The sequence below is a fragment of the Grammomys surdaster genome, unplaced genomic scaffold (assembly GCF_004785775.1).
Source record: "Grammomys surdaster isolate TR1022 unplaced genomic scaffold, NIH_TR_1.0 349, whole genome shotgun sequence".
Classification (NCBI taxonomy): domain Eukaryota; kingdom Metazoa; phylum Chordata; class Mammalia; order Rodentia; family Muridae; genus Grammomys; species Grammomys surdaster.
In genome coordinates, this window is record NW_021604768.1 from 835,670 (window position 1) to 858,307 (window position 22,638).

Consider the following 22,638-nt stretch of genomic DNA (forward strand, 5'->3'; position numbering starts at 1 on the left):
TTTAACAAGGCCACACCTACTCTAAGAAGTCCACACCTCCTAATGGTAACACTTCCCATTGGTCAAGCTTATTCTAACCACCACAGGCTGTACTATATAAATATGAGGCAGAGAAACTTCTAGAACAAACACCTCAAGGTCCTGAATGAGGTAATAGAGTTGCCAACAACCAAAAATGTCTGCATCTATTATATCTGTTAATTAAATGTCACTAATGAATGACATTCCAAATGATTCATTGATTTCTGTTCCATAGTTGTTTCATATTTTCAAGAAAAGACAATTAGGTCTGTGCATGTCCATTAGCACTCAAGTGGTGGAGCGTGACTGGAGCTACAGAAGAGTCATTTGGTTTCTTGGTGTCAACTGAGTATATATGTACATGAAAAATTCACAACCACCCCATACTCACAGACATGCACCAAGGAACATTTTCTCTTGGGAAATCATCAATAAACACCATTTGAGTGATGGTCAATAGATGGTAGATACATTTCTTTCAGATGTGATGCCACAGTCCAATCTTGAAAAAAAAAAACACCAGAATGTACAGAAAAAGAAGAAGCCAGTTTCTTGGGCCAGAGATTGAAGCACTGTGGTATCTCTCAGCCCCACAGCCCATGAATTCCCTGGTCACATAATAATTTAGAATAGAGAGAACATCTGCCATGAAAAGTTGGGACCACAAACTGGACAAAAGTGCTGTGGTCATGTGAATAGGAATGGCCCCCACAGACTCAAGTGATTGAGTACATGCCCATAGATGTTGACACTAGTAGGACATGTGGCCTTGTTGGAGGAAGGGTGTCACTGTGAGGGCAGGCTTAGAAGTCTCCTATGCTCAAGCTATGTCCATTGTGGCACACAGTCTCTCCTTGCTACCTGCAAATCAAGATGGAGAACTCTCAGCTCCTTTTGTGGCATCATGTCTGCCATCATGCTGCCATATTTCCCTCCATGAAAAATTGTGGGGCAGTGAGCTATGAGGGAAGTCTGGATACCTGGTAGAAGAGCTCTAGAACCCCAGCACCCTGGCCTGAAAAAAGGCCACTGGGATAGTAGGTGATTTGGGCTTTTTCCAGGCATCTGGCTCTCTCAGATTCAGCTCTCCACAGTCCCTCCCACAGAAAGGTCCATGGTCATTGATCACATAGGAGTAGCACCATCATGCAGAAGAGGCATTCCCAAGCTCTCAGAACAAGCCAATAGGGATTACCTGCTGCCAGACCTTAACCCACCCCAAAACTGTATATATAGGCCAAACTCAGAGGTAAAAGTGTGCGAGATTCTTCCCAGTGTCTGAGAGCTTCTGTCACAGTTCCTCCCCTCTTCGCTGACTAGCCAGTTCCTCACCAAGGCACTTCAAAGAGCTGTAGCACTTTTCAAAGAGCCGTAACACATTTCCCCTCTCCTCCACTGCTGAGATGCTGAGACGTGGTTGGTGGCACGGGTAGTAGCGGACTCTCCCTGTCTGCTCTCTGTCATCTCTCCCGGGCTGCCTCTGGACAGGTGAAGCCAGACAGCCACCGATCGCACCCTGTCCTCAGCCTGGTCAGAGATCCTCATGGTACCCATCTGGAAGTGGACCCACAGCTGGCGGGAACATCATGGAGCCTTAAACAACCATACAACTACAAGAACCGAGCCACCCAACACGTGAGGCATTACCAGAGCTGCCGGTCTCTCTGCGCCAAGCTGCCAGCTGCGCTTGGGCACCCCATCTCTATTCTGCTCTACCTCCCTGATCGTGAGCTCAGAAAAACGCCACAGGAACTAATGCTACCAGAAGGTAAGCCCCTCAACTCTGGAGACGAACACTCTATTACTTCTTCGTGTGTTTTCAGTCAGAGGCCTCATATGCCCCCTGGTAGCTTAAGTGGTGACCAATCTCTTGGGGAGAGATATCTTACAGGCCCTAGATGTGGTTCTTACCACCCAACCAGAAAGAGACCACATTAAGATAGAAGATATTACTTATGAAAAAAATAGTACCCAAGGAGACCCAAATAATCCCCCTCCAAAATGCCCCCAATTCTAGAAGCCACAGTCAGATTTGATACTCCCTGCCTTGGTTGGCTCTCCAACGAAGCCATCTGGGTCCCACATTGGCCTCTATGAAGAGAGAAACTTAGAGCCTTCAAAGAACTTGTAGAGGAGCAGCTGTCTCTACAACACATCCGCCCCTCTGCAGTCCATGGAACACCCCTGTGTTTGCTATTAAAAAAAAGAGCTCAGGGGGGTGGAGACTATTACAAGATTTTAGGGCAATTAATAAAACCATGTGAATCTGGGACTCCCCACAAAGGGGGCTACCCCACATCTCAGCCATTCCTGCCAATGTTCCCATATTAGCAATAGACATAAAAGACTGTTTTTTTTCCATCCCTCTCCACCCCAAGGACTGTGAACACTTTGCATTCTCAGTGCCCCCATTAACAACTCTGGCCAGCCTCACGATACAAATGGACTGTTCTTCCCCAGGGAATGGCTAACAGTCCTACAGTTTGCCAGGAGGCTGTAGCCACTGCATTAAAACCCTATTTGGACAAAGGACTCAATTTCTATCATTACATGGATGACATTCTTTTATGGGGGAATGAGTCTACCTCCCCCTCCCAACTTAAAGCCCAGCTAATACCTTCCTTATCTGCCCTAGGATTCAAAATAGCCCCTCACAAAATTCAACTTATTCTTCTCATTGCATTTTTAGGAACAGAGATCTCCCTTACTTCAATACGCCCCCTCAAACCCACCCTTTCCTTCCCTCAAAAATTAACTCTTGCCTCCCTCCAGAGCTTTTTGGGCATCCTTAACTGGCTTTGACCCTGGCTCCACCTTCCCACAAGCACCCTTCAACCCCTCTTTAACCTCCTGAAAGGAGATAAAAGTCCCTCCTCCCCAAGACACTGTACCCAGAAGCCATCCAAACCCTAAAATCTCTCAATTCAGCCCTAAAAGATATGGCTCTTGCTAGATATGACCCAAGAATACCTGTACATCTCCTTATCTTTAACTCCTCCCTCACCCTTGTAGGAGCCCTTTACCAGCCACAGGGGTGCTGGAATGGCTCCATACCCCGATGGGTGGTTCACCCAGAGTTTTAAATGAAGTGGATGCACTCGACAGTATGATTAAAAATGACAGAGATAGAGCCCTACAAACCCTAGGAAAAAAAACCTGATGTTCTTATCACCCCCTTCTCCCTCTCCGATATTCAGTGGCTAATCAAAAATCATTCCCACTTTGCTATCAGCTTAATAGGGTTCCCAGGACAAATTGACAATCATTATCCTGATGAAAAATGGACCTCTGTGCTCCCTCTGTTACGATGGCTACCCCCAAACTATTCTCCAGAGAGCCCATAGCAGGAGCCCCCTAAATATTTACTGATGGGGGGAAGAGGGCAGGTGCAGCAGTAATATACCACTTTTCTGAAGATGAACCCACTATCCTCCGATTTAAAGAGCTCCCCCACCACTCCCCCCAATATAAAGAACTACATGCCATTTACCTACCTCTAAAAGAAGTCAAAAGCCCCCTTAACCTCTTTTCAGACAGTGTATATGCTGTCAATTTGCTTCCCTGGTTGTCAAGATCATCTGTCAAACTAGATGACAACCCACTTTCCCCTCTACTCATACAGGTCTCCACCCTCCTACAGGAGAGAGCCTCCCTCATCTGTATCCAGCACATCCGATCTCACAGTCCCCTGCCAGGTCCTATATCTGAAGGAAATGCACTCGATGACCAAACTGCCTCAACAGGGACATTCATAGCCTCCACTGAGCAAGCAGATCAATTTAATTCACACACACACACATACACACACACAAATCTAAAGGGGCTTCATGCTAGCTTCCTCCACATCCCCCTTGCTCAGCTCTAAAGAATAATAAAAGCATGTGCCTCTTGTACTTCCTTTATTACCACCCCAGCTTTACAAACCATGGGCACTAATCCCTGAGGCCTCAAATCTAATGCCTTGTGGCAAATTGGTGTTACTCATGTTCCCCAATTCGGTAGACAAAAATATGTTTTTGTCACCATAGATACTTACTCACATTTTATATGGGCTACAGCCCAGACAGGTGAAAACTCAAAAAGGTTAATTTATCATATGCTCTCTACCTTTGCCATCATGGGCATTCCTCAACAGATAAAAACTGACAATGGCCCCTCCTTCACTAGCGCTCAATTTAAAACCTTCTGCGCACACTGGGAAATTGCCCATCATACAGGAATTCCCCACAACCATCAGGGCCAGGAATAATAGAAATAACACACCAGATCCTGAAGGCCCAACTCCTGAAACAACAAACCACCACTTATCCCCATAATGTACAATTAATGATGGCCCTGGCTACCCTAAACATATTTAACATCTACAAAACCTCCAGATACCCTCCTATTTCCCTCCATTGGCACACATCAAAACTAGCTCCCCCTATCCTGGTACGATGGCAAGATCCTTTAGATGGAATTTGGAAGGGACCACACCCCTTCCTTACAACTGGGAGGGGTTTTGCTTGTGTCTTTCCACAGGACCAACCCAAGCCTATCTGGGTCCCTGCCAGAAATGTCTCACACAACCCTACCAACCAAAAAAATGATCCGCCTCTCACTTACAGACAAAGAACCAAGGAAGGGGAGGAGAAGGCAAAGGAGACGTCGTGCCCAGAGGAGCAACAGGATCTCCTGGAAAGACATCCATGACCTAATGGCAGCTGCCCAGGCCATGTGCCCTCCACAAGCCCCCATCTCATCCATTCTCTTAGCAGTTTTTGTCATCCTTCATGCTAACTCTGCTACCATCCAGCCTCTCTCTAGCCTTTCCAACACCTACCACTGGAGATTCTATGCTAGGGAACGTAAAACGGACACAACAAGGTTATAGGAACACAGGACTGCCCACTTGAAGGATGTCAAACCAGGGTGGAGATCCCCCTACACCCTGAATCCATCTCCACTATCCCCAGCACTTTTCTCTGCTTGCCTTACTGAAACACAGGTGAATGTCTCCAGGAGGTCTCCACATATGGAGGTTGCAGATATTGGAGCTGCAGGATGGAATCAACCAGCCATGGTGGCACCATGCTCACCAACCTTAAAACTCATTTTCAGCTTTCCATTAGTGATCCCTGGAACGAACGTGGGCGAACGGGAGTCATGGGAAAACTTTACCCCAATGGGTATGCTAGATACCCGGGAGCTGACCTACATGTCTCTCATGAACTTGTCCCTGCTCCCAAATCTGCCTTTACCCATGCTAATATTATCCAGCAGGAAAACCAGTCTCAGGAGGAACTATAAGCTACTCTCTCCTGGCTACAGTATGTTCAATTTGCAGCAGACCTCCTTCCCTTAATGACCCACCCAAATTCTTCCCAATGCTTTTTCTTTGTCTCTCTCTCTCTATCCCAGCCATTATTAACAGCTGTTCCCATTAACTCTTCCCTTTATGACTTCCACGGACCCCTGCCCATGAGGAAAACACAGGATATTCCTCTCTTTGACCTACCCCCAATTCTTTGCCTTCTAGGGCCCTCCTTAAAACCCCATCTCACATGTACCCGTGACATCACCATCACCAAATCAGTATGTGTTAGCCCTCCTGCCCTCCTATGGTGCAAAGGCACTACAGGTGCCTGTATCAACCCTCATTTTCAGGGCTCCTGCACCCCCGTGATTGTTGTCCCCCAGGTTTATCTCTGAACCCGAAGAACTCACCTTGCAGATGGGAGGAAGCTGAAAGAAGAGAGAAATCTTCATCCTTCTGCTCATTGTACTAGCCCTTGCTGTTTTGATTGGTGCTACTGGAACTGCTGGAGCAGCCTTTGTCCAAACACAACATCTGACTGGCGACTTCCAGGACAAGCTTGAACAGGCAATGGCCTCTACTACGGACAGCCTTGAATCTCTTCAATACCAGATAACCTCTTTAGCAGGAGTGGCTCTCCAAAACCAGAGGGCTCTGGACTTGTTGACTGCTGAACATGGGGGGACTTGTGTTTTGTTGGGAGAGGAATGTTGCTTCTATGTCAATGAATCTGGGCTGGTAGAACAAGATGTACAAATGCTCAAGGAACTCCTGGAGAATATCTGAACATGCTATGCTCCCAACACCCCTACCCCTTGGTACTCTGACCCCTTGTTGGCTTGAATTCTTCCCCTCCTTGGCCCCATACTAGCCATTGGAGCCTTACTTCTCCTGGCACTCTGCCTCATTCAATTTTTAAAGCAACAGATGAGTAGCATTGCAAAAGTGACTACCAAACAGGTCTTGCTTCAGTATCAAACTGTTCCCAACATAGGAGACACTTATTCTGATGACACCTCTCCTTTATAAAACAAAAAGGAGGGGTTGTGGGGCAGTGAGCTATGAGGAAAGTCCGGATACCTGGTAGAAGAGCTCTAGAAACCCAGCACCCTGGCCTGAAAAAAGACCACTAGGACAGAATGTGATTCGTGCTTTTCTCAGGCCTCTGGCTCTCTCAGCTTCAGCTCTCCACAGTCCCTTCCACAGAGAGGACCATGGTCATTGATCACATAGGAGTAGCACCATCATGCAGAAGAGGCATTCCCAAGCTCTCAGAACAAGCCAATAGGGGTTACCTGCTGCCAGACCTTAACCCACCCCAAAACTGTGTATATAGGCCAAACTCAGAGGTAAAAGTGTGCGAGATTCTTCCCGGTGTCTGAGAGCTTCTGTCACAGTTCCTCCCCTCTTCACCAACCAGTCAGTGCCTCACCGAGGCACTTCAAAGAGCTGTAACACTTTTCAAAGAGCTGTAACACATTTCCCCTCTCCGCTGCCACTGAGATGCTGAGACGTGGTTGGTGGCACGGGCAGTAGCAGACTCTCTGTCTGCTCTCTGTCGTCTCTCCTGGGCCACCTGCGGGCAGAGAAAGCCAGACAGCTGCCAATCACACCCTGTCCTCAGCCTGGTCAGAGATCCTTGTGGGACCCATCTGGAAGCAGACCCACAAAAAATAATGGACTAAACCTCTGAAAGTATAAGCCAGCCCCAGTTAAATGTTGTCCTTTATAAGAGTTGCCAAGGTCATGGTGTTTCTTCATAGCAACAAAACCCAAACTAAGACAAGTGTACTGGAAGAGCTACAGTGAAAGGGCAGCAGACCTTGCTGTTTGGAGGAGGCAAGAGCAGCCATGACTGTGACTTTCTTGAAGAAACAAAACCACCAAGGAAGACTGTATTTAGTGCGAAGGTATGGATACCCAAGACTTCTGGGGGCTGGAACAGTGGATTCAAGACAAATCCTCAGATACTAATACAGAGTGTCTGATACTGGGGCCTGCACAGCCTTGAGAAACTCAGGCTGAGATAGTTGGAAACTTCTCCTGATCCAAGATTCTTTAATGTATCCTGCCAGGGTTCTTTTTGATTTGAAGTGTTTAACTACAGACTTATATTATATAGGATCTGAGAGCCTAGCTAGTCCCAATCACTGGAACCATAGTTTCTCCCATTAAACTTGTTGAGTAGGTAAATGACTGTGAACTCCTACTCTCCATAGGAGCTGGACATGAGAGTAATGCAGGAGGGAGATGGAGAGAGTAGGGGAAAAAGTTCTTCAGAGGAGCCAGGTTTGCAGTGCATTTCAGTGAAACAGCTGTGTTATTACAGGGAGGCAGATGTAGATGTAAAATCATGACCACACTGAGTTTTACGATCTATTACAGAACCATATTAGTCTTAGCAGAGTACTAAGGCACAAAACAGACACAGTCCAATGGAATAGAAGATGGGAGCTAGATATAAGCCTATAATCATCTGATTGACTTCACAAGGATAGAAAGAAATGACAATCATGTCTTGGCACGAATATTAGCATTCAAGCGGTCGAGTGTGACTGGAGCTGCACAAGGGCCATTTGGTTTCTTGGTATTGGCAGAGTACATATGTATATGAAAATTTCACAATCACCCCATACTCACAGACATGCACCAAGGAACTTTTTCTCTTGGGAAATCATCAATAAACACCCTTTGAGTGATGGTCAATAAATGCCGGATGCATTTCTCTTAGATGTGATGCCAGAGTCTAGCCTTGAAAAGAATACCAGGATATGCAGAAAATGAAGGAGCTGGTTTCTTGGGCCACAGATTGAAGCAATGAGGTATCTCTCAGTCCCACAGCTCATGAATTCCCTGGTCACATAATACTTTAGAAAAGAGAGAATATCTGCCATGAAGGGCTGGGACCACAAACTGGACAAGACTGCTGTGGTGATTTGAATACAAATGGTCTCCAGAGACTCATGTGTTTGAGTGCTTGGCCCACAGATGGTTACACTAATAGGAGAGGTGGCCTCATTGGAGGAAGTGTATCACTGTGAGGGCAGGCTTAGAAGTCTCCTATGCTAAAGCTATGTCCATTGTGGCACACAGTCTCTCCTTGCTACCTGCAAATCAAGATGGAGAACTCTCAGCTCCTGTTCCGGAATTATGTCTGCCAACTTGCTGCCATATTTTCAACCATGAACAATAATGGTCTAAACCTCTGAAACTGTAAGCCAGCCCCAATTAAATATTGTCTTTTATAAGAGTTGCCGTGATCATGTTGTTTCTACACAGCAATAAAACCCAAACTGAGACAAGTGGAGGAGCTACAGTAAAAGGGCAGCAGACCTTGCTGTTTGGAGGAGGCAAGAGCAAACATGGCTGGGCCTTTCTAGCAGAAAAAAAAACCTACCAAGGAGGACCATCTTTAATGCCAAGGTATGGGGACCCAAGACTTCTGGGGACTGGAAAAATGGAAGCAAGAAAAATCCTCAGATCCTACAACAGACTCTCTGATACTGGAGCCTGCAAACCTCCAGAATCTCAGGCTGGGCTAGTTGTGAGCTTCACCTGATCCAGAATTCTTTAATGTATCCTGCCAGGGTGCTTGGTGATTCTGAAGCATCTAACTACAGACTTATACAGGCTCTGAGAGCCTAGCTAATCCCAGACACTGGAACCACAGTGTCCCCATTAAACTTGTTGGGTAGGTAAAGGACTGTGAACTCCTACTCTCCATAGGAGCTGGCCATGAGAGTAATGCAGGAGGGAGACGGACAGGGTAGGGAGATAAGTTCTTCAGAAAAGCCAGGATTGCAGTGCATTTCAATGAAACAGCTATGTTATTACAGGGAGGTGGATGTAGACGAAAAATCATGACTCGGATATGGTCCCCAAATGTAGACTCAGGAAACTATAAGTGTTGAAATCAGAGAGTGGTTTTCAGGGTACTTGGTACATTCATTATATCCATGTCAAATTTCTCAGAGTTACATGCAATTCTCCTCCTGAGATATCCTCTGCATACATCTACTTAGAGGAGACTGTCTGATATTTCCAGTGATGGCTTTCAGCAGCCTCCTGTCCATACAGACACTTGCCCTGGGCTTGTTACTCAAAGGGCTGTGAACACAGTGACTCTGAGCTTGAAGAGAGGATTGCTATTATCCTAGAAGGACCTTAGGAGTCCTGCTGTGCCTTCTACATGGGGCTAAATGTGAAGCATGAATGACGGACTTCCCGTGGCCCCATCTGTTGCCTTCTGGCTCTTGTAAACTCTTCCTTGTGAGTTCAAGTTCTATGACTTTGCCCTGTCCCCATAAACTTTCCACCTACTCCACGTGTGATCTGACTTCCTGTGTGAGAAAGATCCCAATATTCTGACTCCTGTCTGTGACACACTGGAAACAGACTTAGGCCTACAGGTCAATCTTAACAGTGGAATAACTTACTCCTAACTGATTAAAGGCTGTACTGTATGGGCTCCTGCTTCTCTCTCTTGTCATGCATGACAAGACTCTTAAGGAAGACATAGGGAACGTTAGTTAAAACCAGAAAGGTTTACAGATTCAGAGGCTGAGACAACAGAGAGGGAGTAACTCATAGAGCTGTCAGAAGAACTTGTTAGAAATGTGTGTCTCCAAACTCCCTCACCAGGGCCTGTGAAATGACTTGGCAACTAAGGGTGCCTGCCTCCAAACTGGCAGTCAGAGTTCAATCCCAAGAAGCCACATTGTGAAAAGAGACAACTGACTCCAAATACCCAGACCAAAGTACATAGACCAAAATATACAACCAAAGACACAGAGTAACCATCTGCCAAGCAAAGGATACCAGAGGAGGTCACCCATACTGAGGAGCCAGCCCAGAGTGAGGGGATCTGAGTTAGGCTGGGCCTACAAGTCAGAGGATAAAGGAGCAGATGGATCTTTGCCCTCAGTGTTTTTGTAGCTGTAGCTGATACTGGACTTTTGGATAATAATATAATATATTTATGTTGTCAAGTATCTGTGAGTGTGCCAAGCCCTAGGACAGAACAGATTGGAATCCTTCAACAGGATACTGTACACAGATATTAGGTATACAGAAGTTCCTGGTGCACTCACCATGCCTCAGTTTACCTTAACAGTCCCTGGGTTCACTTCACCATGCACATAACCTGAGGAAAGGCAGGTTGGACTTCAGTGCAAATGGCATGAGTGCTCTGAGCCTGTCAGCAGCTTTCAGTCCCTTATCAGAAGTTGAGTCAGAATGGCTTTATGCCCACAGTGTATGCTGCACTTGCTGATCCCCGCCCACCCACACCTCTTCCTGGGCCTCTCCAATCTGATAGTGTAAACTTCGTTGACCTCTTCCTAAGCCTTCCCAGTCCAATCCACTGAACTCACCTCACCTGTGACCACTGCTGTGAGCCACCAGACTCTGGAAGGTCACTGGGGTTCTCCATGCAGCAAGATTTGCCTGACTCACTCATTACTACTGTTTGGACATTCTTTGTTTGGATTCCTGGGCTTAGAATCAATGACAATTGTAAGAAGGATGGAGTTGCATCCTATCCCCTCCCTCATCTGACCCTATATTGCAACATACTTGGGAACATCACATTCTCAGAGCCTGTAGATAATGCCCAGGATTACTTAGAGCAGATGCATTGGCTGAATGCCTTGTGTCACTCCTGTGAACACAGAATCCAAGAAGCTGAGATTGCAGATCAGTCTGGACTACAGATAATATTATGTCTCAAAATAAAATGAAAAGCAGAAAAAGAAGAAGTATGTTCACATAATTTGAGTTCCACCAATGGCTCGTATTCTAGAGTATGGCCTTTTAGCTAACAGCCAGAAGGACATTTTACCTGATCACACAAGATTTCATTGATTTTCTTAGAAGATAAAGCTTTGTTGGCATAGCCAGCCTCTAAGTAGGACCATTTTAGTATTTGTTGTCTGTTACAATAAAGTGTTAGGCATCAGTTACTGGTGCCATCAATAAATATACAGATAAGGTGCTGTGTGGTAAGGTAAGCCTTTGCTTGTAAGTAGCAAGTCACAGGAGACTGGATGAGCATTTGGGCTCAGAGAGATGTTGAAATTTCTCTTTGGTTGCTTTGGCATCATTCACAAATGTGGCACCCAAGATGGTGATTCACACGGGTCAGATCAGGGAGGGCAGCAACAGAAGGGTCACCAGGCCAATTTGGGGCTTTTAACTTTTCTTCTTGCAACTCATCAAGTATGGTAACTTCTACAGTGTCAGAAAGCGGTGCCTTGGGAGCAGGGAGTGCCTGGAGGTGGGAGCTGGTAGAAACCACACACACACACACACACACACACACCCCATGCAGAGAGAGAGAGGAGAGAGAGAGAGAGAGAGAGAGAGAGAGAGAGAGAGAGAGAGAGAGAGAGAGAGAGCAAAAGAGGGAACTTTTCACTGTGACCTTCTGTACACTTAGGCACAGAAAATCAAGACTGCTTATGCACAGCATCCAAAGCAGGACTTTATCAGAGGTAAAGAAGAGTTAACAAAGCCACAGTGGCCAACTGCTTATCTTCACTCAATATCAACACTTGAAGCATACAGGATTTTTAGGTCATTGGCTGGCTTTCCATTATCTCTTCATTTCCTGATCCTTGCTACAACAGGTTGGACATTTTATGTACAGAACACAGCTGTAATTTTTTTCCAGCAGCTCTCTTGTGAGTCCTGGCACAGACGATGATGATGAGGATGATAATAATGATGTATGTGTGTTGTGTATATATGATCTGGCTGTGTGTGTCCGTAGCTTTGGCTGTGTGTTTGTGTCTGTGTGTGAATCAGTTTATATGTATTGATCAGTTTAGGCGTCTCTGCATATGTGTGTGTTGGGGGTAAGTGTGAATGTGTATGTGTGAGTCTTTGTGTCTGTGTATCTATCTGTATTTGTCTGTCTTTGTGTCCATTTGTCTTTTTCTCTGTCTCTCTCCCTCTCTCCCTTTTGCAGGATTCATGCAATAACCTGATGTCCAACCGTAGGACATTACTAAAATGATGCTTTTTGTAATGTCTCTTCTACACTAGGAAGGGGAGAAAGGAAGAGGGAGAGAGAGAGAGAGAGAGAGAGAGAGAGAGAGAGAGAGACAGAGACAGAGACAGAGACAGAGATACAGAGAGAGACAGAGAGAGAGACAGAGAGAGAGAGGTGTGTGTGTGTGTGTGTGTGAACAACAGGCTTCAGTTGAATTCACAGAGGGAAGAAGTCTTCTTTCCTGCAGGAGGGCTTATGCCTGGCACTTCCACTAGGCCTGAATCCATCATTCAACTCCCACTGCACACATCACTGTGAGGTTTCCGTGGCATTTATGCCAATGAATTGGACATTGGCAAAGAAGTTTCTAGATTCTGAATAACTTTGTTGTTGTTGGAAAACTTAATTGTTGAATGTTTGTACATAGCCTAGTTAAATCACAATGAATATGAACTAGTCAACCAAATTCATTTCAGGTATGAGAGTGTTTCTTTCACTGGAAAAAGGTTCCTTGTGTTCATTTAGGTCAATCACTCACTGATCTCTGTTCCTGGGAACCACTTGACTGCTTTCTGATGGAATAGTTTGGAAATGGTCTATGATTCAGAAACATCAGGGCCCTAGATATCCTATCATGGAAAAGAAATCATTGGTGACTCATTCTCTTACTAATAGATTAATTAATAATCTTGGAGATTCAGGTGCCATCTATGATTAAGGACATCAGTCATACATGAATATAGACGCATCTACAACTAAGCTGATGAGCTTTTGAGTTGTTTCCATTGTTTTGTTCCTGTTGTTAATGCTGTTAAGATCTTACCAACTTTTTGAAACATGATTTTTTTTTTTGCTGTTGTTGTTTATTTGCTATTTTTTGTAATCAGTAATTTTGTTTCCTTGTGCTAAAGCCCTGAAAGCAGAATTTCTCAGTCATAGAACGAGGGTGTGCTTAATTTTTTGAAGAAAAATACCACTCTGTCTTTCAAAGAAACCACACCATTTTTGATCTCCTGCAGTAATGTATGGGGGTGCTTCATGCCTTTGCCAACAATGAATATACTAAATGGGTGTAGAGGGGTGTCTGAATGAAGGTGTTTCCATGAATGTTGAGCCTATTCCTTTAGACCTCTATTTTAATGTCTGTCACTCTAATTGTCTGTCTGTCTGTCTGTCTGTCTGTCTGTCTGTCGGTTATACTGTCTCTGACTCCCTCAACAGAAGAGAACCTGTGCTTTCTCCAGTCCACATTTTTACCATGTCTCTGGTTTCTGAGTGATGGTAAATGTCCTCTGCAGAAGATGTAGGGACATTCCTACATCTGAGCTACAAAAGAGTCTGAAGTTAGGAAAAAGCACCAGAATGTTCAGGAAACATAAAGATATTGGTTGCTTGAGTCAGAGATTAGAGGAGTTGGAGACTTTTAAGTACCCACAGCTTAAAAGTTCCTTAGATCCAAATACTAATAATAAAATGTCAACCAGGAAGAGTTAGGACCACAGATTGGACAAGCATGTGTTGGAGACACAGCACTGTATCAAGGAGACAGAAGAAAGCAGGGCCATGAAGGAAATCCTGCAGTGCCAGCCTATGGGATCATATATCATCTGGGAATGAAACCATAGCACCAAATCCAATCTTTGATACAAGGGACTACCTTATGTTGATCCTCACACCACTCCTTCTGGGAAATCAGTTGTGGCTAGTTTTAAACTCATGCTTTATATTCTTTGATATAGCTTGCTAGGACTTTTGATCAGAAACTTCTATTCTGGATATGAAAACTGAACCCCATTGCAGTCAGGTGGCAGAGGAGGGAGGCTGGCAAGTTGGTTAGCTGTTTAGGGAGTTTGTTGGCAAGCATAACAACTTCAGTTTGATCCCTAAACCCACATGGTGGAAAGAGAAGTAACTCTTTCAAATTGTCTTCTGACATCTGAATGTACATGATTGAAGCGTACATGTACACAATGCATAAGTAAATGGTAGGAAATGCTAAAATGTCTGTCTATGGGCAAATGACTGTGAAGTTGATTTAAACAGGATCTGGGCTGTGAGTAACCACACAATGCAAATGGAGGCAGAAGTGTTAGAACTTCAGTGTCTTTCAATGAAGCTACCATGACCTAACAGTGGATGTGTATCTGTGATCCTAAGGTCACCATAAGGTACATGGGCCTCCAGGGAGGGCTCACTACTCTATGAGTGTTGTGAGCACAGAGGAGTCTTGAGGGTGAAAGGCACACTCAAGTTCCTGCCCTTGTTCTTCTCTTTAAGTTGGCATCATGACTGTGTACCGATTGACAGGAGCTCCATGGCTTCTCCTGTTACAGCTTTCTGCTCCCTGGTCTTCACACCAACACCCATATTGGGTTGGTGAGTAAAAGAGCCTGGAATCATGTTGATTCCATATTGGAGATCAGAGATCCTGGCATTCAAGAAGGATTTCAGATGCCATGCTGTGTCTGTCCAGAAGGCCAGGGAAGGAGCAGAAACTGCACAAGTGGCTTTGCCCTGCCTGCTGGCTATTGGCTTCCTGTGACTTCTGCCTTATCCGTTCTTTTGCAATAAGAACTTTGCCCCATTCAATCAAATATCCACACCTACACCCATAAAGGTACAAATTCCTACCTGAGCCAGGCAGATCTGTTCTGTTTCCTGCTGCGGAACTCTCATCTTGCAGCAGCACTGGTTTAAGCCTGAGATTCAACAATGTCATTTGTTAAACTTCGTGATTGGCTGTATATTGTGGCCTATGGGGTCCTTCTTCTCCTCCAGCATGTGCATGGTGAGACTATGTTAGTGAGCAGAAGGGATGTGGGTCAGAGCTGCCCGAGTTATGCAGAATCAGAGGCTGAGCTTGTGGGATGCAAAACAATAGGAATGAAAAAGAAGTTGGTGGAGAATGACAGATGACAGCATGGGGATTGTGTGCTTGCTAATGTTCCACCAGGGCACACAGGGGTCAGAGATGTCTGACATTAGCATGTTCTAAAGAGGCAAGAGAGACAGAAGAACAAGAAGGACATGTCCCTCCTCTGTGTGTGGTTGTACCTAGAAATGCTACTGAACATGGATAATGACAGTAATTCCTTCACAATGCCAAGTGGCTCTGATATGAGCCCTATCAGTTTGGAAGAAGGTCAGTGAACAAGGTATCTGTTCTAGGTGATCCAGAAGCTCTCATTTCCACATCCTACTGTAGAACTGAGACAAACCAGCGTACCTCCCCCATGGATCATGGTGATAACAAGGTAGAAATTCCCAAATGTGGTGACAGCTGATGATATCTCTCTACTTACAGGCCATGACACACACAGCCCCATCAGGAACACACACACTGGCCAGGTGAAGGGCAACTTTGTCCATGTGAAAGACACTAAAGCTGGTGTCCACACCTTCCTGGGAATTCCCTTTGCCAAGCCTCCTATAGGACCACTGCGCTTTGCACCTCCTGAGGACCCTGAGCCATGGAGTGATGTGAGGGATGCAACCTCAGAGCCTGCCATGTAAGTTCTGGGACCTAGGGGATTTTAGGCCAGTGCTCTAGGCCACAGTGAAGTGCTTCCTCCACCTCAGCTCTATAGCAGTTTTTCACCTGTGTTGAGGGGCATCTCCAATGCATGTTTCTGACAAATGTGCTAAGGATTACAGTAGAAAAACCATGACAGCCTGCTGTGTCAGAGCTTGACACCTGTAGGGAGTTAGTTGAAGGTACTGCAGTAAGGAGCAAAGACTGTGCCCATTCTTCCCTGTCACTGTGATCATTCATTGTCCCTGTATCACTGAGTAAGGAAAGTACACATGCTTCCAACTGGAGATTATGTGGAATAAGGAGGTACCTTATTGGTACTTGGAAACAAACTGAAGAATGTCTCACTACCCTATAGAATGGTATTGTCCATTTATTCCTATAGTTGCTTGGTGGACACAGTATCCCATGACACAAGTATTTTTGTTTTATTTCTGTTGTTGTGATAGCATATCCTTAGATAGCAACTTAGTGAAGACAGATTTTATTATGGGTGAAAGTTCAAGCATATAATCAACCATAGGTGGGAAATCACAGAGGCAGAATTTAAGAAAGCTTATTGTATCACATACATAATGAGGAACAGAGTTTAAAGTCACAGGCATGCCTACTAACCTTCACTTACCTTCTCCATTCTTATGCAATCCAGCAGACCCTTCCTAGAGTATGGTGCCTCCTAATATGGGCAGGTATTCCTATTGCAAATAAGACTGTCAAGATAACTTTCCACTGGAAGGCCAATCTCCCAAAAGGGTCAAGACAATCTCTTAGTAAGGTTCTTTTCCCAGGTGATTCTATAGTGTGTCGAATCAACAATAAAATCTAACCACCATGCCAGGATTTAAATTTTATATATAGAAGATTGAATGCTGGAAGAGAAAGAGTATAATTTTCAGTGAAGCTGTCATAAGTCTCCATAAAGTAGGCCCCCCAGAATATAACTATGTATGGCGAGGTCTCAATGAAAAAAAATGTCTCTATTTCCATTTGTACAGGACTGGTGGCCTTTACTGTGGTAGGGACTTTAGAGAAGAATCATGTTAGCAAGCCATCATGGAAATCAGTAGTTGTGGGTTCCTAAGAGAAAATTCAGTCTAAGGTGTAGATTTGACCACCACATACCTTGGAATTCCTGCCTTCCATTTCCACTAGGTGTCTGCAGACTGATGTGATGAATTCAGAGTTTATGAAGAAGATGAAGGTGACGAGGCTTCCAATTTCTATGTCTGAAGACTGCCTGTATCTCAACATTTACACACCACCTCATGCCCATGAGGGCTCTAACCTGCCTGTGAGTGTCAGACTATGGCGATTGGGAACGGGTCATTTATTTCTGTGGAGGATGGGTAGGAACAAAATAATTCTGAGCTCCACTGTAGTTTAGATCTTGATTACTAGTCTTACTTTTCGGAGTTCAAGAAGGTCATGTCAGCCCATGGTCAGCTGCTTAAACGTGTGTGTCTGTGTGTGTGTGTGAGTATGTGTGTACACGTGTGTGTTTCTCACAGTCCTGGGGCTCTGGTAGGTAAGAGGGTCTAGGTATTAGATTAAACCATTAATTCTATCACTTTGGCACACCAACTCACAATGATGTACAACAGCTGAATGTTGACATCACCCAAATTTCTAGCAGCAAGTTTTCTGTTAGGCCAGTGGAATCTGAAGCCCATTCTGATTAGCAATCAGGAAAGTCACTGAAGAAGACACTCAATTTTTGTTCTACTTAGATGGGTCTGAGGGTAAGAAAGACCTTAATTTAGCCCTAGAGTCTAATCCATGCTGAGATTCTCTGTTGGGGAAGCAGGAATGGAAAAATGCTCACAGGTCTTAAGTACCTTATTTGTGGCTCAATTCCTGATATCCTGAGAAGATTGTTTGTAGGTCGACCTGCACAGAACAAAGCAGTTGATAACCTAGTGGGCAGTCTAGATGACCTTGGGATGTGTGTGGGCCTCTTGGCATCTTAGTTGCTGTCTCCAGGTGATGGTATGGATCCATGGTGGTGGACTGGTTGGAGGATGGGCTTCCATGAATGATGCATCCACACTGGCAGCTACTGAGGAAATAGTAGTTGTCTCCATCCAGTATCGATTGGGTATCCTTGGCTTCTTCAGGTAAGCCTAGGAATGGGCTGGGTAATGGGGACTAAGTAGTACATGGGCTGCCATTCAATACTTCTTCCTGCTACTTCTCAGCACTGGAGACAAGCATGCCAGAGGCAACTGGGGATACCTGGATCAAGTGGCTGCCCTACGCTGGGTGCAAAAAAATATTCCTTACTTTGGAGGCAACCCTGACAGGGTCACTATATTTGGTGGATCAGCAGGAGGCACAAGTGTGTCTTCCCATGTTGTGTCTCCAATGTCCCAAGGACTCTTTCATGGAGCCATTATGCAGAGTGGAGTGGCCCTGCTGCCTGACCTCATCTCTGACACTTATGAGGGGGTCTACAAGGTAAGTGCCCTGAAGAACACCAGCCCCTAGAATGCTACATCAGTTATTGCCTCTGGAGATCTGGTGTTCAGTTACATGAATTTTCTGTATGCTGAGCATGTTATATGATAGGACACCTCTATCTACTGACTTCTGTTGTTAGCAAAAACACTTATGCTTGGTACCCCAGTTGGCTTCTTATAATTGTGATAAAGATGATTACCAAAAGCTCCTTGGGGAGGAAAAGGTTTATTTCAGCTCACATCTTATGACCTATCTTGAGGAAACTATGTACTCAGGCATGTACCTGGAGGCCAGAATTTAACCAGAGTCAAAGGGCCAACATGCTTACTGGCTTGTTACTCATGGCTTCCTCAGTTTAACCTCTTTTACAACCCACAACACCTGCCCATGGGTGGCACTGCCCACAGTCAGGTGGGCGTTTCTACATCAGTCATTTCTCAGGAAAATGTCCAGATTTACCTTTGAAACAATCTGATAGAGGCAATTATTTCAGCTGAAATTCCTCTTTCCAGATGACCATGGATTGTGTTGAGCTGACAAACAGAAATCTAACAAGAACACACGAATTGAGGGAAAGGGCCAGCTGGTAAAAATATATGCTGTGAAAGTGTGAGGTTCCAAGTTTAAATCCTCTGAACATATACAAAGCTGGTGGTGGCAATAAGTGTCAGAAACCCCAGTGTTCCTATGGCAGTATAGAAAACAAAGACAGAAGACTTCTAGGAAGGTCGTTGGCCAGCTAAGCTGGTGTAGACAAATGAAAACAAGGGATATCACGAGATGTAACACCTGAAACTGTGTTCTGACCTTCATGGGAAAAATGTGGTACATCATACCTATTGTCACCAGTGAGTAACACATACACACACACACACACACACACACACACACCAAAGTAACAACAAAACAATATGCGGGTAGAATGTTCTTTCCCAGCTTTCACCTGTGAGCAACAGAAAATGGAAAACCTCCACTTCCTTCTTTCATACACAACAAACACTAGGATGTGTAATTTGGTGGAAATAACTTCTAGTAGAATCACAGAAACTATGTTCCCTGCTAGGAGGGATAAGCTATCCATTGTCTCTTCCATTTACAGACGGTAGCCAACCTATCTGGATGTGAGGCCCCAGACTCAAAAGCCCTGATACACTGCCTGCGAGCCAAGAGTAAACAAGAGATCCTAGCTATTAACCAGGTTGGGAGAATTGTGTGGTTTGGAGGACCTGATGAACAAACTATGGAATTGTCATCACTTATTCAAATGTGCTTACTCATCTCCATGGTTTTTTTGTCCTTTCAGTACAGTGTGCAAAAAGAACAAGACAAGCTAATTATCATGTAAAGTTCATACTAGAGTGTGCACAGAGCCCTGGGATGAGATAGGATATAGGGAATTGCTGTGGATAGTCATGGGCATTAGAATATTTATATGATTGATCTTCAGCACTGACCATTAATGCCGTGTAGGTCTTCAAGATGATCCCTGGAGTGGTGGATGGGAAGTTCTTACCCAAGCATCCTCAGGAGCTCTTGGCCTCTAAGGATTTTCATCCTGTCCCCAGCATCATTGGTATCACCTCAGATGAATGTGGCTGGGTAGTCCCAAAGGTGAGACGTAGTTCTAAGCCCCTGAGAACATACACTCAAATGGTGAGTGTTGTAACATCAGAGATACCTTGATATAGTTCCAAATCATCCAAAACTTAAGACTATCCTCTACCTCCCAGATTATGGGCCTTGACCATATCATAGAGAAGATAACCAGAGAGACCCTGCCAGCTGTTCTGAAGAGCACTGCAGCACACATGGTGAGAGAGACCTTGGCTCCTCTCCAGATAGAGAAGGTTCCTGTGTATTTTTCCCAGATGACATGCCCAAAAATAAAGTGTGTGTGTGTGTGTGTGTGTGTGTGTGTGTGTGTGTGTGTGTTTGTGGGTGTTTCTGTGGGGAATCAATGGAAAGCTTCTCCTTTTTTCACTATACCCCATTTTATTGCTGGCCACATTCCTTACTTACATGCTGTTGCCTGCCTGTCATCATTCTTCCTTATTCCTCCTGGTGTAGATGCTTCCTCCAGAATGTAGTGACCTGTTAATGGAAGAGTACATGGGGAACACTCAGGACCCAGAGCTCCTCCAAGTACAGTTCACAGAGATGCTGGGGGACTTCATGTTTGCGATCCCTGCTCTCCAAGTGGCACATTTCCAGAGTGAGTACATCTGGGACTCACAGCAAGTAAGGGAGTGCTCAGATCTGTAGGACCCAGGTGAGCTCTGCAGTGTCCAGTCCAGGCCATTGTCTTGGTTAGGTCTCTTATGGCAGGCAGCTTTCCTCCACTGAATCTTTATGTCTAGTGTAAAGGCTGGCATACTATCCAGGGCTAGAAGAGGAAACATATTAGTTACTCTCTGTGCCTTATAATCTACTCAGCTGAGAATGTCAGCATCTCTGTTTAACAAAGGTTTCCCTTTCCAGTGGTCTAGTCTGGATCTCACCACTCAACTGTGATTCCAGATAACTGTAGAGCAACGTTTCCTGTTACCAAAGGTTAGGCAGATAAGTTGCATATGATAAATCATGTCAATATGTGTCCTCCCTTCCAGGTTCACATGCTCCTGTGTACTTCTATGAGTTCCAGCATCTACCCAGCTTCATCAAGCATGTCAGGCCATCCCATGTGAAGGCAGACCATGGGGATGACATTCTATTTACCTTTGGCACCTATTTGTGTGGCATGAATGGTGAGTATTTCATGTTTTCCTAGAGCTAAATTGAGCATCAGATGAATTCCTGAGGGATTATTGAGCTCTCTGTCGAATTGGGAAATTGAGAGTCTTGGAAAGGACAGGAGAAATGTTCCCCATATCTGGGCTTTAAAAAATATCCCCAGGCTTCTCCCTCTAAAATATCCTAGAGTTAGAATATAAACCCTTCTTAGTTTGGCTTGCACTTGAAGGAATGAGAGCACACCGCTGTAGAAATGAACCTGAGAAACATCAAGTAATGCTTTTGGTCAATCCTGTAATGTGAGTAGGAGGGAACAGGGTATAAACCAGGTCTAGAGTTTTCCCTTGGGTTGCGGTTTCTGTAGGAGAGCATGAGTTGACACCTGCATGAGGAGGCTACCACTTGGTTGTCCGTCTGTCTGCAGTTGACGTCACTAAGGAGGAAGAGCTGTTAAAAAGGAGGATGATGAAGTACTGGACCAACTTTGCCAGAAATGGGTGAGAATACTTCCCATTCTCAACCTTGTTAAAGTCAGGTCTAATATGTGCCCCATTCCAATGCATGGGTCCTTAATTACATGATAGTCTTGAACCCTGGGCATACTCAGGAAGGTACCTTCTAGCTGTCATTTAAAGTTGATCCCACATAGACTTAGTGGGTGAGTCACACTATTGTGGTACTGTTCTTTAGATTGTATCTCTGAGAGAGAGAGACAGAACTAGCCATCAGGCCTTGCTGCACATGCAGTTGACACTTGTGGTGACACTTGTGTCTATATCAGTACACCAGGTCTATATCCTGAAGCCTTTGGTCTGCTTATCCACTGCTTTCACCAAATATGAGCATCAGGCTTTGGGTTAGAGACTTTCACTCTTCCTTGCTGGCTTGCATATCCACAGGAACCCCAACAGCGAGGGTCTACCCTACTGGCCTGTGTTGGACCAAGATGAGCAGTATCTACAGCTGAACACCCAGCCTACTGTGGGTCAAGCCCTGAAGGCCAGAAGGCTGCAGTTCTGGACCAAGACTCTGCCCCAGAAGATCCAGGAGCTAAAGGGTTCTCAGGAGAACCATGCAGAGCTGTAGCATCCTGTGTCAGGAAAGGTGTGTGAGGTTAAAAGCAGATGGGGTAATTCTGAAGTTTAAAAGTCCATTGATCTATAATCATTTGTTCCAACAAGAACACAAGCATTTCTAATCTCAACATTTGCTCTTTAAGACATGTATGAAAACCACTCTGTGTGTTATTCATTATGACTCTGGAAAAACTTTCATAAGAGTGAATAAAAGCTCTCATAACAATGTGCATGTATGAGCCCCAAAGTACCCCCATCTTCTTTTACCCAACACTGGACTAGGTTCTACTTTCCTTCCTTCCTTCTCTACTTCTTTCCTTCCTTCCTTTCTTCCTTCCCCCCTCCTTCCTCTTTTCTTTTCGTCTTTCTTTCTCCCTCTCTCACTTTCTCACTCCTTCTCTCCTTTTCTCCATTTCTTCCTTTCTTCTTTCTTCCTTCCTTGCTTCTTTCCTTCCACATCTCTGGAATAAACAAAATATCATAACCTCAGTAACTTAACAACAATAACAAATGTAGAGTCTTATAGACTGTGAAA

At 44.8% G+C, this 22,638-nt stretch overlaps 1 protein-coding gene across 1 annotated transcript; it reads left to right on the forward strand.

The window, feature by feature from the left end:
* The first annotated feature begins 14,996 nt into the window (after positions 1-14,996).
* LOC114630983 (pyrethroid hydrolase Ces2a-like) lies at positions 14,997-22,151 on the forward strand. The gene is made up of 12 exons (XM_028779306.1): positions 14,997-15,096; positions 15,613-15,817; positions 16,993-17,131; positions 17,821-17,954; positions 18,036-18,294; positions 19,397-19,495; positions 19,768-19,908; positions 20,028-20,108; positions 20,365-20,509; positions 20,904-21,041; positions 21,452-21,524; positions 21,927-22,151. Exons 1-12 carry the CDS (start codon positions 15,021-15,023, stop codon positions 22,111-22,113), a joined length of 1,677 nt encoding a protein of 558 aa, XP_028635139.1. The 5' UTR covers positions 14,997-15,020; the 3' UTR covers positions 22,114-22,151.
* The last annotated feature ends 487 nt before the right edge of the window (positions 22,152-22,638 follow it).